General features: G+C 34.3%; 2 protein-coding genes across 2 annotated transcripts; one reads left to right on the top strand and one right to left on the bottom strand.

Moving 5' to 3' along the window:
* Nucleotides 1-543: 543 nt before the first annotated feature.
* Nucleotides 544-6,928, top strand: LOC111307618 (uncharacterized). Its single transcript, XM_022905662.2, has 4 exons — nt 544-1,042; nt 1,150-1,612; nt 4,879-5,003; nt 6,036-6,928. Exons 1-4 carry the CDS (start codon nt 899-901, stop codon nt 6,486-6,488), a joined length of 1,185 nt encoding a protein of 394 aa, XP_022761397.2. The 5' UTR covers nt 544-898; the 3' UTR covers nt 6,489-6,928.
* A 2,003-nt stretch (nt 6,929-8,931) lies between these two features.
* On the bottom strand, nt 8,932-13,724 carry LOC111307195 (leucine-rich repeat receptor-like protein kinase PXC2). Its single transcript, XM_022905207.2, has 2 exons — nt 11,293-13,724; nt 8,932-10,656 (listed from the first exon to the last, which is right to left on the bottom strand). Exons 1-2 carry the CDS (start codon nt 12,744-12,746, stop codon nt 9,213-9,215), a joined length of 2,898 nt encoding a protein of 965 aa, XP_022760942.2. The 5' UTR covers nt 12,747-13,724; the 3' UTR covers nt 8,932-9,212.
* Between the last annotated feature and the right edge of the window lie 2,356 nt (nt 13,725-16,080).

The following is a 16,080-nucleotide window of genomic DNA, read 5'->3' as shown; positions in this document are numbered from 1 at the left end:
AAAATCTTTATCAGTTATAATAGCATTTTTAAAACAAAATATTAGATGAGTGTACGAAACGAGTATATTAGATCGTGTTTATAGTATTTTTCCTATTGGTTGGGTGCCATAAAAAAGAAAAAAACCACAACAATTTATCCTTGCAGTTTAATATACTTTTTTTCAATACGAAAAAATATTTTTAAAAAAAATTAATTACTCATTTGATATTTAAATTATAATCAAATTCTAAATTTTTTTTAAAAAATTAATTACTCTATATTCTGTTAGTTTAATGTTAAGATAAATTATTTTACATATCGTAATTACAATTTTTAAATTTCATAAATAAAATTAACTGATTGCTACATATTTATTATGACATAATTAGGTAAATAAATAAATTTATTAAATGATATTCACTTTTAATTTTATTGGTAAAATTGTTGTCATAAAGAAATCTAAGTAGTTCAAGTAAATTATACGTATACTAATGCCGTATAGATATACAGCGTATACTTATACCATTTATTTAGTACTAATATGTGAGTGATTCAGTGAGCGAGTGAGCCTAAGTTGTGTACTCGTTGAGTTGACCAATCAGAAATTCAATTTTCATCGAACACTTAAAATTTAAAAATCTCCCAAAATTCCAAAATTATTATTCCTCATCATCTTCGTCGTCTCCCTTCTTTTTTTTTTTTAGCGAATTGCGTGAAACATAAGCCTCAGCTGAATTTTGTAGAATTTCTTCCGTTTTGATTTCCGAGTTATTTCTTAGTTAGTTACTTTAGTCGGTTTCTGATTTTGCTTGGAAATTTTTTTATTCAACGGAGCTGCTCAAAGACAATTTTCAATTTCCAGATCTTAATCTTCGAAAGAAACAAAAAAACAATAATAATAATTTTTTTAGACGGCGATGGATAGAAATGCAATTACGACGGCGATTTTACTGTTTTTAATCGTCGCCGATGTTTCCAATGCTTTGTCGTCGTTTTGGAAGCTTCGATACTTGGCCGATGAATCTCCTACAAAGAACAACACCGCCGCCGCAACGCCGCCCGTAAATTTCTCTTTCCTTCTACCTATCTATCTCTATCATTTATTATTTTATTTACTATATTCATTTTTGTTTTTATTAACAAAAATTATTTATTGTTGGGATTTTAGAGTTCTCCGTCACCAATTCCTTTATCGGTTTCGGACGTCAACAAATCGGATCCTAAACCGGATGGCTCATCGAAATTGGATCCGAATTCGTCAAATAAAACTGATTCTGTGATTCCACCTCCAGATGACAAGAAGGATCCAAAACCATCGGATAAACCGGAGAAGGTGAATCCGTCTCCTCAAAAGGAAATAGGTAATGGAAATAATTCAAGTTCAACTTCAAATTCGACAAATGATAAACCAATGGAGGATAATAAGGAGAAGAAAAAGAAAATAGATAGTGGAAAGGATCCCAATAGTACTGAGAAGGGAGCTGATACAAAGGAGGATCAGAATAAGAAGAAGAAGAAGACAAATGGGGATGAAAGTGACTCCAATTTAGGGACCGAAACGTGTGATGGTGTAGCTAACAAATGCACAGACGGGAACTCCTTGATTGCCTGCATTAAGGGTTTTGGAACTGGTAATTCCATATTGCTCTTTAAGTTCTTTAATGCTTAAATGGAACTTTAAATGAACTAATGATTTGTGCTGTTGCCTTTATTAGAGAAATGCGTGCTTATATTTGTTACTTAAGAGTATGCCTTAGCTGCATTGTAGAGTAATTATGTGCACTGAAATATGTTATCGATTATATTTGCTCTTGGTTCTGTCAATTGGAGCATAAATATGCCCAGGCTTGTTGCATATTTGGAAATGTTTGGAAAAAGGGTTATGAAGAATCCATGCGTAAATTTGCATATATCTAGGCCCTCCATATACAAATTATTAAATCTGATACTAAAGTGGTGCTATACCATGTCTATCAACTTTGGGATTTTGTTGTAGCCTTATATTTAGGTTGATCCTTTAGGTTGGGAATTTTGTTGTGCTCAATTGGTTAAATGCTTAATGAGTAAGTTGTCAACTGCTGGAACATACATAGAATTACAACTGAATTAATTATTTAAAATGTTGGAAATCAACTACTAATACAAAGGCTAAAGAACAAACAAATAGAGAAGAAAAAAGAAAACCCATGTTCTGTTAGTAAGGCTGTCTGCACTTTACCCTATGCAACAAAGTCTGAATAGGCCTTCTAGCTAGGAGATAGGAGCTCAGTATTGAGATATTTCTATCTGTTCTTTTTGTCCTGGATTTAAAATAGAAGTAGCTAGCAACAAGGATGACAATATCTTCTATAAAGCATGGATGTCAAGAGTAAATAACTTTCCTTCTGTGTTGCTTTGAAGTTGTTGCTGTAAGGTACTTCTCTATTTTAATTTTTTCAGTATGATGTTCTACTATGAGAGATTATCTATATGCTGTGATATTTTCATTCATTTGTGAAAGCGCAGCGATATATAAGATAGGAACAGCTGAAGGGATTTGAGGCTAAAATTTATACTTAACTAAGAAAAAAAAAACTAAGATAAAAAATAGTGGGAAAGTTAATTCTTCTTTATGATGCAAGTTTTAGGTCGAATGAAGAAGTTCATTACCATGAACAGTTTTATGGGTTGTAATATCCTTTTAGGAGTTGTTTGGTGCCTGCTTAGGAAATATAGATAATAATGGGAATCTGATTGCGAGGCGTGTGATTGCAGCTGATTAAATTCTTGGGAATATAAGGTTAATGGTTTTAGTAATCATGTGAATGTATAGATCTCTGTTACATGGACTCTCCATATTAGATCACTAAACCAATGTTGGCACAACATGACATGGATTTGGCTGCAGAATTGGCGCTGGTAATTTTGACTTGGCAATGAAGAAATTGAACCAAATCAAGCACTAATCGAAGGGAGTGATCAGCGGAGATAGCAATGGGTGTGAGCTATCTGGACACCAAATTGACAAAGCCCAATCCACAAATTGACCAAAAAAAATGAGGTAGAAGAGGAATTGAGGGAGTATTCTGGTCTGGGAAATTATAAAGAGGATCAAGAAAAGGAGAAAGCTAAGAGGAAAATAGAATTTTTATAGAGATTAAATGGAAGACAAAGGGTTGGAACTTGAAATTAGCTTCGAGGTGAACTAATTTTTGTCTTACATGACCACCTGCTTTCTGCCTTCCTCCATTGGTTTCAAATAGAGAAAGATTTTGGTGCACTTTGATAAAGATAGAAGAGGGAAAAGAGAGTAAAATGAGAAGAAGATTCTAGACAAGTCCGCATGATGGGTTTAGGCTTTTGTGGCTCTTTAATTAGCTTTTCTTTTAGAAAAGAAAAAGAAAAACAAATTCAATTAGAATATAAACCTCATTACCGTGAATATGTGTCAAAAAAAAATCCAACTAGATTATAAAAGTCCAAATTTAGTTTTATTTAATTCCATAAGACAATAATTCTGAAAATGAAAGCATTTTTGTGAGCTATTGAATTAAATGAGTTTGGTTTAGAATACGTATCCCCTTACCATATCCTATTTTAGAATACTTTTTAGCCTACTTTGTGAGTCCAAAATTTTTGACAAAAGAGAGTCCAACACTCAGGTACATTCTCTTATCAGATACCCTTACCGGAGTCCATGTAACATAGTTGTAGATTAAATTGCTAGGAATGTAATGTTGATATATTTGGTTAACAATATAAATAATGTGGCTCTAGGGTTAATTTCCATCAATATCCTTATTGAAAATGTATTTTGAAAGATACAATTGACAAGTTCATATGTATGCAGCTTCATTATAATTAAAAGTACAATTAGCATAAGCTTTTTTTAGCTAAGTTATAATTAAATTATAATCTTTATCAACCTATCTATCTATCTATTTGTGTGTCTGCATATAAAAATTGTAAAAACTTCTTCCTGTTTCTGTTTCCATTTAATTTCCCTTTTCTGCTGAATTTTTCTGAAACTTGTTCACTTTACCACTTTCTCTCCCACCACTTCACTCCATCACCTCCCTTCATCACCTTTTTGTCCTCAACTGCCCTAGTTTCCTTTACCTCCTCTTGATTCACCACTAGGTAATGATGTTCTAGCACTAGGGTCCCTCCATTTCTTTTAATTTCATGTTTTTTTTTTTCTTTTTCCCACCTGTACTTCATCTTTTTATCTTGAACTCAAAGCATTTTTCTATCCTCCATCAATGTTTTTCTTTTTTAAAATTTTGACACATTTTCTGCTGGTGTTGTTAGTTTTTTCATGTCATTGTCTGTAAATAAGTTAGGGGTTCAATTGAAGGCAATAACAGGATAGGTGCTTAGTTGACAAATTTGGAATAGTTTATGTTTTTGTATCCTTTTTACCACTATGGATGAAGAGAAATAAATCCTACTTCTTTTGTAGGGTAAAAGCTGGCAGAAATTGCAACACATTGTAAATGCCTGTAAATTAATTTCCTAATTGTTGGGTTATTTTTAAGTGAACAATCATTTGTGGATAGAAGGGATAGCAAGTTCTTGAACACAAATGTTCTCATATCTATAAAAATATCCTGGCTGTATTTTTATGTTATGCGATGTTGTTGCTCCAGTGCTAAGAAATGGATCTTAGTATAGATGTTAAGTTAAAATATGTGTAAATTTTAGGCACTATATAATGTAGTGTCTGTTTAATAAGCTTGATACCCAATCAGTTTCCTTTTCTAATTCTAAAAGATGAGATAAGCAGCGAGGTTATTTTTATTTTCATATTGATTGTTGGCAATGAAGAATTCATATAGTATTTTAGTGATCCATACTTCTTAATCTCTTACATTTCCTGATGGGAGAGTAACTCATTTTATTCCTTTTTCCTTTCCAGGGTCCAAAGAACTGGTTGTTCTGGTCCACAATGGTGGAGAAAAAACTTTGAAAGTCAATCTTGCTCGCCCTTCTGTGGAATCATTTCGCAAGGGACTTAAAGTACCAAAACATGGTACTGAAAGGGTATGGTCTTTTATATCTCTTCTGCTTAGTCATTTTTTTCTCATAATATTGGGACATTATGAGACCTATTTTTGTAGGAATAAGATTCAGAATATAAAAGTTGAAGTTGGGCTTTAGCCAGTGGCCATCCAAACAAAGGGAGAAGTTCTAAATCTCAGCTAGGTTTCCTTGATTCTACTCAGCTGTTAAACTAGGCATGAAATTTATCAATTGATTTCTTGTTAGGAAGAACCTAGGCTTGGCATATCAGTTTCCCTCACTCCCCTTGGACTTATTAAAATATACCCAAAAAAGTAAACTGTCGTGACAAAATTGTTATCTTTAATCTGCCTAAGTTTTAGGACTTCCAATAAATCATTGCTGAGCTAAGTGAATAAAAAAAGGGAAAAATAAGAAGTTATTCCTCATATGTTTATTGGTTTATGATGGGGCCCTTAGTGTAGCTTGCATGATTGATTGATTGTATAACAAGATTAAAAAACTTGCTAGAAAGGACTTTGTTAAGCATCCTACATAAGACCAATTGGTAATAAGAGCAGAGGTCAACCTAAATACAGAAGTAAAAAACCCCTAAATTAACCAACAAAACTTTCTCAATTGATATGGGTTAACATACTTAACGGTACCCTTAATTAGAGGCCCAATATTAACAACTGAAACCAACAGGCTTCTTTTGTGAACAACTAATAAGGAGCAAATCAGCAAAAATTTTAACAAATGAGGCGATAAACACAGTTTTGGTATGATACCTTGTTAAGCATTTTACTTAAGAGTTAAAGCCAATTGGCAACAAGCGAGGCCAAACCTGAATGTAAATGCACATCAAATCTGAAGTTAATATTAGATAATAGCACTTAACAGGCCTTTACAGGGTTCAATGGTATTGTGTTTTGTAACTTCAGTTCATAAGTGATGAAGATAGTTGAACTGAAGAATACAACTCTGAACAATGTCCCAAAAAGTGTTCATGCTTCGTTTCCATGTACTTTTTGTATCCAGAGTTGATGTGTATATTTGCTTGTTTGTTTTCAGATTAATATCTCTTCGACTGATGTCAAAAGCAGTGAGCTAGTGTTAAGTGCTGGAAATGGAAATTGTGTGCTTCATCTGAACCCTCTTGTTTCTGAAGGAAACTTTTTCTTAAACCTTCCTTCTTATGACAAGTTGGTGACTCCAGTAAATGGTGCGTACTTCTTGATTGTAACCGTTGTAATTTTTGGAGGATCATGGGCTTGTTGCATGTTTCGGAAGAGGAGACGGCATGATGGTATACCTTACCAAGAGCTAGAAATGGGATTACCAGAATCCATGGCAGCTGCTGAAGTAGAAACAGCTGAAGGTTGGGACCAGGGTTGGGATGATGATTGGGATGAGGACAAGGCAGTGAAATCACCAGTGGGACGCCATGCAGCGAATATCTCAGCAAATGGTCTTACTGCTAGGTCTTCAAACAGAGATGGCTGGGAGAATGACTGGGATGATTAGGTTTTTCACCGGAAAAGATGAAGGTAAGAAAGTGAATCACTCGAAGTCGAACGACGAGCAGGCAACTTGATATAGAAACTGTAAATTCGTCCATCAACACAGTTGCTAACATTAGTGGTCATCATGGTGATAGGAAGTCCTCAAAAGGGGCCTCTAGGTATTGTCTAGGGAGCTACATATGTTTTTCTGCATTTTATCATGGGTGATGGCGCTGTTTGTTCCAACCACTCTCTGTTTGAGTTAATGTTCTCGTCGCTCTGCTCTTTTTTTTTTTTTTCCTGCATGTAGAGGAGTTTGTGATAAATTCTTTTAATCCAGGGCATGAAATGGGTTACAAAATAATAACCATTTCATGTATTTATACTTTGTAGGAAGGATTACATTTTGGAAACCTCATCCAAATTGACTGGATAACAATGGCTAACGATATATTAGTATTAGATTATGATACACCAAAGTGGAAACATGAATCTCAGGTAAGTCTGCGCCGCCCCAACCAGAGGCCTGTTTAGTGTGTACGGTTCACCTTTTTGTTAGCAGCTCCCATAAATTGGTGTCGAATCAATCATTGGATCAGTCGAAATTCCAAATTTGCATTTGCAACGCACTTTGTGATTAGATTGCAAAATAAGATCAGCCATTCATGGTGGATCCACTATTCAAATGCATCTCCTACGTATCCGTGTCCCTGCCTCGCCTTTGCCATTTCTCTTTTATCAAATTGTTCCCCGCAAGCAGAAATATTGCGTTTGGTGAAGGATTTGGTAGTTAGGAGTGAAAAAAAAAAAAAAAGGAAGAAAATCTATTCGAAATTTTAATATTTGGCTCAATTTGAATTGATTTATTGTATTGGATTTAGATTAAATTTAGATATTAAATACACATATTAAATTTAAATTAAATTTTGAATTAAAATTAAAAAACAAAAATAAATTAAATCGAATTATATATTTTTTATATTATATATATTTTAAATTTTTATAAAATAAAAATATTTATTATATATAAAAATTTATTTAAATATATTAAAAATTTTATTAAAATAATATATAAATAAAAAATAAATTTTAAAAATTAATAAATCAAATCGATAAAATTTATTTTTGATCGAATTGAATCAAAAAAATTTAAATTTAAATCAAAATTTAAAAATTTATAATATTATATATTATCTAAAAAATTAAATTAAATCTAATCTAACTTAAATCGTTATTATCCCTTGTAAAAGTCGCGCAGGGGGTCTATCATTTTGTCTCTCACAAACAAAGAACAATCACATTCACACACCCGTTATAATATTCTTCTTGTTTTTGAACACATTATTTCACAAATTTCAAGAATACATTAATATAGCTTTGCCTTTTCTTTTAAGTTTTAGATAATAATAATAATAATAATAGTAATGATTTGTCTACGTGCCGTTTACTCTTCCTTCCTATATATTATACTCATTAGAATTCAAGTTAGCAGCAGGCAGAAGCTGGTCCAACCTAATCACTTACAATTTTTTTTCCTGTATTTTAAATTATTAGGATTAAATTTTAATTATTATGACAAAATTTTAATATTTTATTAACAAATCATACTGTTGTTGATATTTAAAAATAGTTTAAAAACCTTCAGTCTTAGATTGCCACTTATGTGATTCTATCTCTGGTATTTGTGCTGTAGAATTTAAACAAATTTTCAGCATGAATTAGGTAAAGAATTCTAGTATAATATTTCTTTCAAAAGAGTAACTGTAATAAAAAATAAAACCTTGAGACTCCCATGGCGGAAATGGTATGATTTCTTGATTTTCATGCACTAAATAAATATGCCATGCTTGCTTGCTTGCCACCATTCAAAAAAAAAGTCAAAAGAAAAATGTTTCTCTGGACCCCCATGCAATGATGACCAAGGCCCCTTCCCTGAGGGATTAAATTAAAACTTGAAAATGAAGAATTAATAATTGACCAGATTGTGAAAACAGGGGATCAAATGCTTATGATACAACCAAACACTTTGGTAACCAACTTTGAAAGGGAAGAAATGGGTTTGTTTGGGCAGAAAATGACCATCAGTGGGTGACCATGAGTGTTGGGTTTGATTGCTAAAAGCTGTTGACCATGTTGTATCTCAAGGGTGCCAAATATTCTAAAAAGGAAAAAGCAGAAAAGATTGAATTCAAGCTTTAAAAAAAATTAAAGTGTAAATAAAGCAAATGAGTGCTTGTCTTCAACATCATCATGTGTTACTATCATACCATTCGATTCTTGTGCTTTCACTTTTTATGGTTTTGATTTCCCACCTTGTCAGCTTGCTTTGTTTTGCTTTATTTCACTTCCTCTTCCTTTTCTTACCTACAGGCAGCATTTTTTCCTTGCTTTCCTTCATTCTTTCAAGAAATACAGTTCATTCATAATGAAACAAATACAGGATAATGCAACAGTGGAGACCCTGGTTGAACAGAAATATCTTTGATATTGAATAATATCCAAAGTGCCATATGGAGCCGGTGAAAAGGAATCCAGTAAGTGAAATTGTTTGTATGTAACAAAATACCATAAAGGAACGGATAAAAAAAAAAATTAAGGCACAAAGAAAAAACAACATTAAGGAACAAAAAATTGGGGGGAAAAGTGAGGCGGAGGGCATTTCATGACCAGTTTTAAATCTTTTTTTCTGTAGAACAAACTGGATTCTTCTTCACCGGGAAACACAAAGATCTCAATCTCTAATCGCTTACTCCAGCTCATCCTGGCCATCAGAAGGGCATTGGATTAGCTCTAAAATGTTTACTACTTCTTCCATGTCTGGCCGATTTGATGGCACTTGAGATGCACATATTAAACCAAGCTTTGTAACTGGAATTGCCTCCTCAGCTGGGAAGTTACTCCGAAGCCTCCCATCAACACATTCTTCCACCTTACCGTCCTCGAGCGCACCCCTGACCATGTCACACAGCACCACCACATCATCCTCCATGTATTCCACTGGCTTCTTCCCTGTTATCACCTCTAAGACCAGGACACCAAAGCCATACACGTCACATTTCTCTGTTATTTTCACGGTCTTACAAGCAAATTCAGGAGCCATGTAACCGAGTGCACTTTGAATTTTGCTGCTTAAGATGCAGCGGTCTAATGTCGGCAACAGCCTTGCCAGGCCAAAATCTCCAACCTTGGGCTCACCAGAGCTATCTATCAGAACATTAGTTGATTTAAGATTATAGTGAATAACATTCATTCGGTGCAAATAGGCCAGACCCTTGGCCATCCCAAGAATTATGTTGAATCTCTGTCGCCAAGATAGGCAACTTCTGCCAGACCCATCATGGAGGTGCTTATACAAACTCCCATTGGAAACAAATTCATAAATGAGGAGCTGCAAGGAAGGAGTCCAATAATATCCTTCAAGAGCTACAATATTATGGTGCCTAATCTTTCCAAGTTTTTTCACTTCCCTTTCAAACTCCTCTTGAGACTTAATCAAACTTGAAACAGTCAGTTTCTTAATGGCAACTGAACGCCCATCACGAAGGATTGTTCGATAAACAACTCCAAACCCTCCACGACCAATCTCACAGTCCTTGTTAAGCAGGGCGTGGGCCCCAGCAACAAAGTCAGCATCCCCTGAAAACATTACAAGTTTTCCATACTTTGGATCATTGGTAGGAGAACAACTAAAATCTTCCCCCCCAGATAAGGTGAGAGCTGCAGGAGCACGTGACATAGAAGAGCGGACATGGATATTGAGAAGAGTGATAGCTACTACACCAATGACAATAAAAGCCGCCGCACCAATAGCAATGAGGGCAGAGATGCTGAGCACAATTTTCTTGCGGTGGTGATTTGGAGAGGAGCCACCAATGGAGTCAGATGAATTAGGATTGAGAACAATGGGCTTGGGATGGACAGCTGGGCAAGAGCGGTTGACAATGGAACCACACAATGATGGATTTCCAGAGACAGATGAAGTAGGGATGGTGTTAAAGAAGCCCCCAAGTGGAAGTTCACCACGAAGGTGGTTGTGAGAGATGTTGAAGGAAACGAGTTGAGAAAGATTTGCCAGCTCTTTTGCCAAGCTTCCAGTTAGTTCATTCAATGACAAGTCTACATACTGCAGGTTGCTCAAGTTTGACATAGCAGGAGGGATTGAGCCAGATAGTTTGTTATGGGCCAGAATTCTGTACCATTGAAATAGAAACCAGAACAAAATTGTTAGAAAACTGGAGGTCATAGCTTAAAATTTGAATGTATAATGAGTTCTGCTACATTGAACCCAAAAATAGGAGAACATCAATCTCAGACTACAGAAAAAGGGAAAAAAATTAATCAGATCAATTCAATTGCAGCAAAGCCAATTTTTGTCTATTTACAACATTGCAAGCAACAGCCTTGCTTCCTAATCAAACAATGTACAGCAAGTCATTAGCCTATTAGGATAGCAAGGGACCTGTAATCTTCCTGGAGAATGATAACGGTCATTTAGATACCATTTACTTGTACAACAACTTAGCCGCATATTATTTGATAAATTAAAGGAACTAATGGATTTTAGGTGATCAGTGCCAATCCAATTAGCCATGATCCATTTAACTAAAGGTCTCAGACCCTCGGTGAATCATCCATAAAAACACCCTAACAGCTTCAAAAGTAGGTGTAGTGGTTAACATTAATTAGATAGAGCCTAATAGTGTAAAGTTAAAGTGTTAATACAAATTTTTTCAGTATTAAGAAACCTTTAAAGTTTAAATAACAATGCATATAACACAACATAAAGCCCTTAAAAGAAATAAACAAAAGAGTAAGGAAGAACTTACAAAGTTGTTAGCGATGAACAATTCACTATCTGAGTTGGAATTTTCCCAGATAGAAAGTTCCTCTGTAACCTCAGTTCCTTGAGCGAGACTGCTCCTCCAATTGCTGAAGGAATGCTTCCATTCAGCATATTGTCACTTAAATCAATAACTAGTGTACTCTTCAATTCTTCTATGCTGGCCGGAATGGAACCAAACAGATGGTTCTTGGACATATTAAAGAAGAGTAAGCTGCTAAGAACCCCAAGGTTAGATGGAATCTCTCCAGATAAAGCATTTGAAGAAAGATCCAAGACCTGAAGGCCTTGATAAGATGGCACTCTTGAAGGGAGTAAAGGTCTTTCCATGCTCCCAATAAGCTTGTTCCCAGAAATCAACGCACTCTTCACACCCATCTTAAACATCCATGACGGAACATTACCTGTCAACAGATTCTGGCTAACATCTATAGCCAAAAGGTTAAAACAATTAGCCATTGAATCTGGCAATGCACCTGTAAACTGGTTCATTGACAGATTCAATTCCCTCAGTAACTGCAGATTTCCCAGAGAAAATGGAACTCCACCAGAAAAATCATTTGCAGAAAGATCCAAACTCTCAAGACTTGACAATTCTCCAATCCAATCGGGTACTTGTCCCCTGAAAGAATTTCCTCGTAAACTGATTGAAGTACATGAACCAAGCCTCTGCATTGAATCCGGAAGGCTACCAGACAAATAATTCTTACTAAAATCAACCACTTTCAATAGTGAACAACTTCCAATATCTCCCGGAAGCCTCCCAGAGAATCTGTTGTTTCCAAAATTTATCTCTCTCAAATCATACAAATTTCCAATTCCTTCAGGAATCTCTCCTTCCAACAAATTACCAGACACGTCAAGCGATTGAAGGCTCCTCATAAACCAAAATCCAGATGGTAAATGCCCTGAAATCTGATTAGACGACAAGTTAACCGCCACAAGGGTGGAACAAGAGCTCAAAGAATCAGGAATTTGCCCTGTAAGATTGTTTCTTGCGAAAGAGACCGACCTTAGAGACCCACATTGTGCAAAAAATTCATCAGGGATCGACCCTGACAAGCTGTTTCCACTTAAATCAATAACCTCCAAGCTCCCAATGTGAGAAAGCTCAGAGTTAATGGTTCCCGTAAGGTTGTTATTCGAAAGCGATAAAACTTGAAGAAACTGTAACCGTAATAAGCCACGGCCAACGTGACCAGAAAGAGAAAGGTCATCAAGGTGGAGCTCAGTGACCCGGTAAGTTGTCGGGTCACATTTAACACCCATCCAGTTGCAGGAATCGTTGTCATCCTGACTCCAAGATTGGAGCTTTGCATATGGGTCTTTGAGCCCTGCTTTAAAGAAGATTAACCCCAGAACATCGTCGTTGAAAGTTTGCTGTTGAGCGTTTCCAACAACTGATACCAAAACAAGAAAAACTAAGACCTTTAACAGCATTTTCTTTTCCCTTCAACTCAATAGCAAAAAAAAAAAAAAAATGCTAAGCCTCCATGGTATTGGTATTTTATATCTATTTCTACTTGATAGATTAAATGGAAGCTTGAAAAGGATAAACTTTGGGGTGTGAGTGCGAACACTGAGCAGGCAGAGAAGGGGAAGGAAGAGTTAGAGTGATGAAGCTAGCAAAAGGACAAAGAAGACGGTCAGAAATGAGTTCAACAAAACAAAGAGATAGATAGTGCAGAACTTTTTCGACCCAAAGCAAAAAAAACAAAAACAAAGAACGGATTCCCTCAATCAAAACCACTTTCGAAGGTTTTTCCTCTTAGTTTCAGCTAAGAAAAAGAACCCCAATGCTCCAAAGCTAAAACCTACTTACTAGAAACTCAAGCTCAGAAAACCTGTGGGAAAAAGGAAAGCGAGAAGACACAGTTTTGGAGCTGCTGCTGTGTCAGGTCAGCTTAGCTGAAAAGGTGGCGATGGTGAAGAAATAAAGAGGGAGTGGGGAGTGAAAGAAAGAAGAGAAGAAAAAGAATAATAATTAATGATGGAAATAAGTGTAGATGTGGTTGGTATGTTGGGTGTAATAAAGAGACTATGAGAGAGAAGAGAAGAGTAAAGCAGGGAAGCAATTAAAGCTCCGGAGGCCTAAAAACAGAGGGTTTGGGCTTTGGGGGGGAAAACGATGAATAATGGGGTTTCACTTTTTATTTATTTATGTATTTATTTCTTTTTGAATTTCTATTTTTTTTTTATTTTGGTCAAATCAGAATCCTATGAGACATACACGTGGTACATCTGATTTGCTTTACCATCTGATTTGGCCATCCCCCAACTTGCCATGATTTTCTGTCAATATTTCTCTATGGTCTTTTTTTTTTTTAATGTCAAAAAATAGTTTCAAATCATGATTTAAAGTAATTACTTGGTTTAAAAGCACCCATAAAGTATTAAGTTCTTTCCCGTAGTATTGTCATGCCAATTAAATTTTTAAAATTTAATCATAAAATACAATTATTTTCAACACCATAATGTAAAGAAAAAAACTTTTAATTGTGGAGCATATTCCTTAATGATTCTTTATAGTAGCAAATACTATTCTAAATTCAATATGAAGTGATTTTTAAATAATTTTAACATTGTTTGGTGCCGAAAAAAATAAAAATAAATAAATAAATAAGAATAAAAGTTGAGATGATCAACATTTATGTTCAGATATTTTAAATCAAATATCGATCAAAGAGAATAATAAATAAGAGATGATAAAGAGTAGAGAAAATAAAATTGATAAATATTATTTAGACGATTTTATTTATATTTTTAAAATAAAAGATTTTGAACAGTCTAAATTGGTCAAAATTAGTCCTAATAATAAAGATTAAATTGTTCAAAATTAGTCCTAATAATAAAGATAATTTGATAAATCTGAACTAAGTTAAAATTAATTATCCATTCAAAGAATGATAGATAATGTCAAAAGGAATTTAATTTTTAAATTGATGAAATAACTAATTAATATAGACTCGTAAATCAAACTAATTTGACAGATTAATTTGCATAAAAAATTTAAAATATTCTTAATTATTTACTTATTTTTTATCAAGAAAAAAATTTTATTTTGTCTTTTAAATTACAAAATATTTTTTAATTTTATTTAGTAAGAAGAATAGAAAATAAAATAATTAAATACTGAAGTAAAAGTAAAGAAATTTAACTTCAAATTAAGACATTACCCTATATAAAAGGGGTTGCTACTTTTAATGTAAATCACATGGTCTTACACTTTTTAACTTTACCCCAAGCCCAGACAGGAATGAAAACTTCATATCATTATTTGAACATCTGACAAAGCTGTAAAAGCAAAATAATATTGTACAACATTAAAGACAACAACACGACAACACCTGCCTACCCCTTGATGCTTTGTTCTTCCAGAACAAACACGGTTTAGCTTTACGTCCACTGGAATTTCTCGGCAAACCCAATGGGGGAGAGGAGATCATCATGACAAGTTATCTATGTTTATGTAATAAAAAAATAAAATTTTGGGTCAAAAAATCTACTGTTGTTTGGTCTCTTCCCCGTCTTCAAATGCTTGGAACCTGACATTTTTGGCTGTTGCAAGCCAAGATTTGTGCTTTTAGATTCTTTTCGTTTTTGACTAACTTCTGAAGTTTCTTTTTAATTTTTGCACATTGGCTGACTTACGAAGTTTGCAGCTTTGTGCGACAGGAGTATCTGAGTCTAGGTGATCCGAGCTTCAAGTAACGAAATTAAGATTAACGTTGAAAGTTTGAGTTAAGCTGACAATCTACCATTTAATCGGAGACGACAAGTTAATATTTTTATATGTTAGCAGGTGACCAAATTGATATGGAATTCAAAATTTTTGACCGGACATGTTAACTTGATCAAATTAATTAAATTGTTTTCGTTTATCAGATGATTTATACTATGAAATAAAAGATCCATTTTATCGTTTGAACCCTAAATGCCCATTCCAAGAATTATAAATCAGCATTTAGTTTTTCAGCTTTCTTTGGCCTTGGGGAACTGATTAGATTGGATATGAGTGGCGTAAATGGCGCGGAGTCTCAATCTTTTAAGTTGATTTTTTCAACAGATCAAAAGGGGCATGCAGAAAGGAAGGAAGACTAACTTGTATAATTAATGTGGAATTTCCTGTTTTCAATGCCCAATGCCAACGCCATGCATGTGCTAATTAGTTGGATTTGATCCATTTGTCGCCAATTAATAAAGTAATTAGAATAGAATGGAACCTCCTTCAATTCCCATATAGATCTAAGACAAGATTAGAAATTAAAGTCTGATTAGGACAGCACTTTTGAATCTGGCTAATCAAGATATCGACTGTGTTGTTTTCTTGTGAATCCAAGTCAAGCTCAATTTGATGATCAATTTCCACATTGTAAGTTTTTTTTTTTAGAGGGGATAAATGAGAAAGTTTGACGTTTTGGTTGGACAATGACCATATGATGATAAATTGATTCACAAATTTTAACTTCAATGGACCAAACTTGACGTTAGCAATGAATTTTTTTTGGGTGAAACTTGTCTTTTTTATATGTTTTTAAAAAGGTTTCCAATTTTTATTCGTTTTTTAATTTTTTTTGAAGGCATTTGAACTTTAATAAAAGATCAGTGCACAAAATTTTTCGCTTTGCGAGAGTTAAGATGACGGTCCATAATATGCAACCTTTCCATTGCAATTTTGCAGAAAGGGTCCATGATACGTAACCTTTCTTCAAAATTTTTGCAAAGAGATTGTTTTCAAGACTTGAACTCATTACCTTTCGATCACGAAGAAACA

Source organism: Durio zibethinus, chromosome 22 (assembly GCF_047325235.1).
Source record: "Durio zibethinus cultivar Kanyao isolate XHJ-2024 chromosome 22, ASM4732523v1, whole genome shotgun sequence".
NCBI lineage: Eukaryota > Viridiplantae > Streptophyta > Magnoliopsida > Malvales > Malvaceae > Durio > Durio zibethinus.
The sequence above is the reverse complement of the archived record's forward strand: the minus strand, read 5'-3'. Positions and strand labels throughout refer to the sequence as shown.

What these genes read in the sequence shown, in the direction of transcription:
- LOC111307618 (XM_022905662.2), top strand. Translation starts at nt 899, where the DNA reads ATGGATAGAAATGCAATTACGACGGCGATTTTACTGTTTTTAATCGTC. An exon ending in CATTAAGGGTTTTGGAACTG is followed by an intron (nt 1,613 to 4,878) that starts GTAATTCCATAT and finishes TTTCCTTTCCAG; the next exon opens with GGTCCAAAGAACTGGTTGTT. An exon ending in CAAAACATGGTACTGAAAGG is followed by an intron (nt 5,004 to 6,035) that starts GTATGGTCTTTT and finishes GTTTGTTTTCAG; the next exon opens with ATTAATATCTCTTCGACTGA.
- LOC111307195 (XM_022905207.2), bottom strand. Translation starts at nt 12,746, where the DNA reads ATGCTGTTAAAGGTCTTAGTTTTTCTTGTTTTGGTATCAGTTGTTGGA. An exon ending in TGTTCATCGCTAACAACTTT is followed by an intron (nt 10,657 to 11,292) that starts GTAAGTTCTTCC and finishes TCAATGGTACAG; the next exon opens with AATTCTGGCCCATAACAAAC.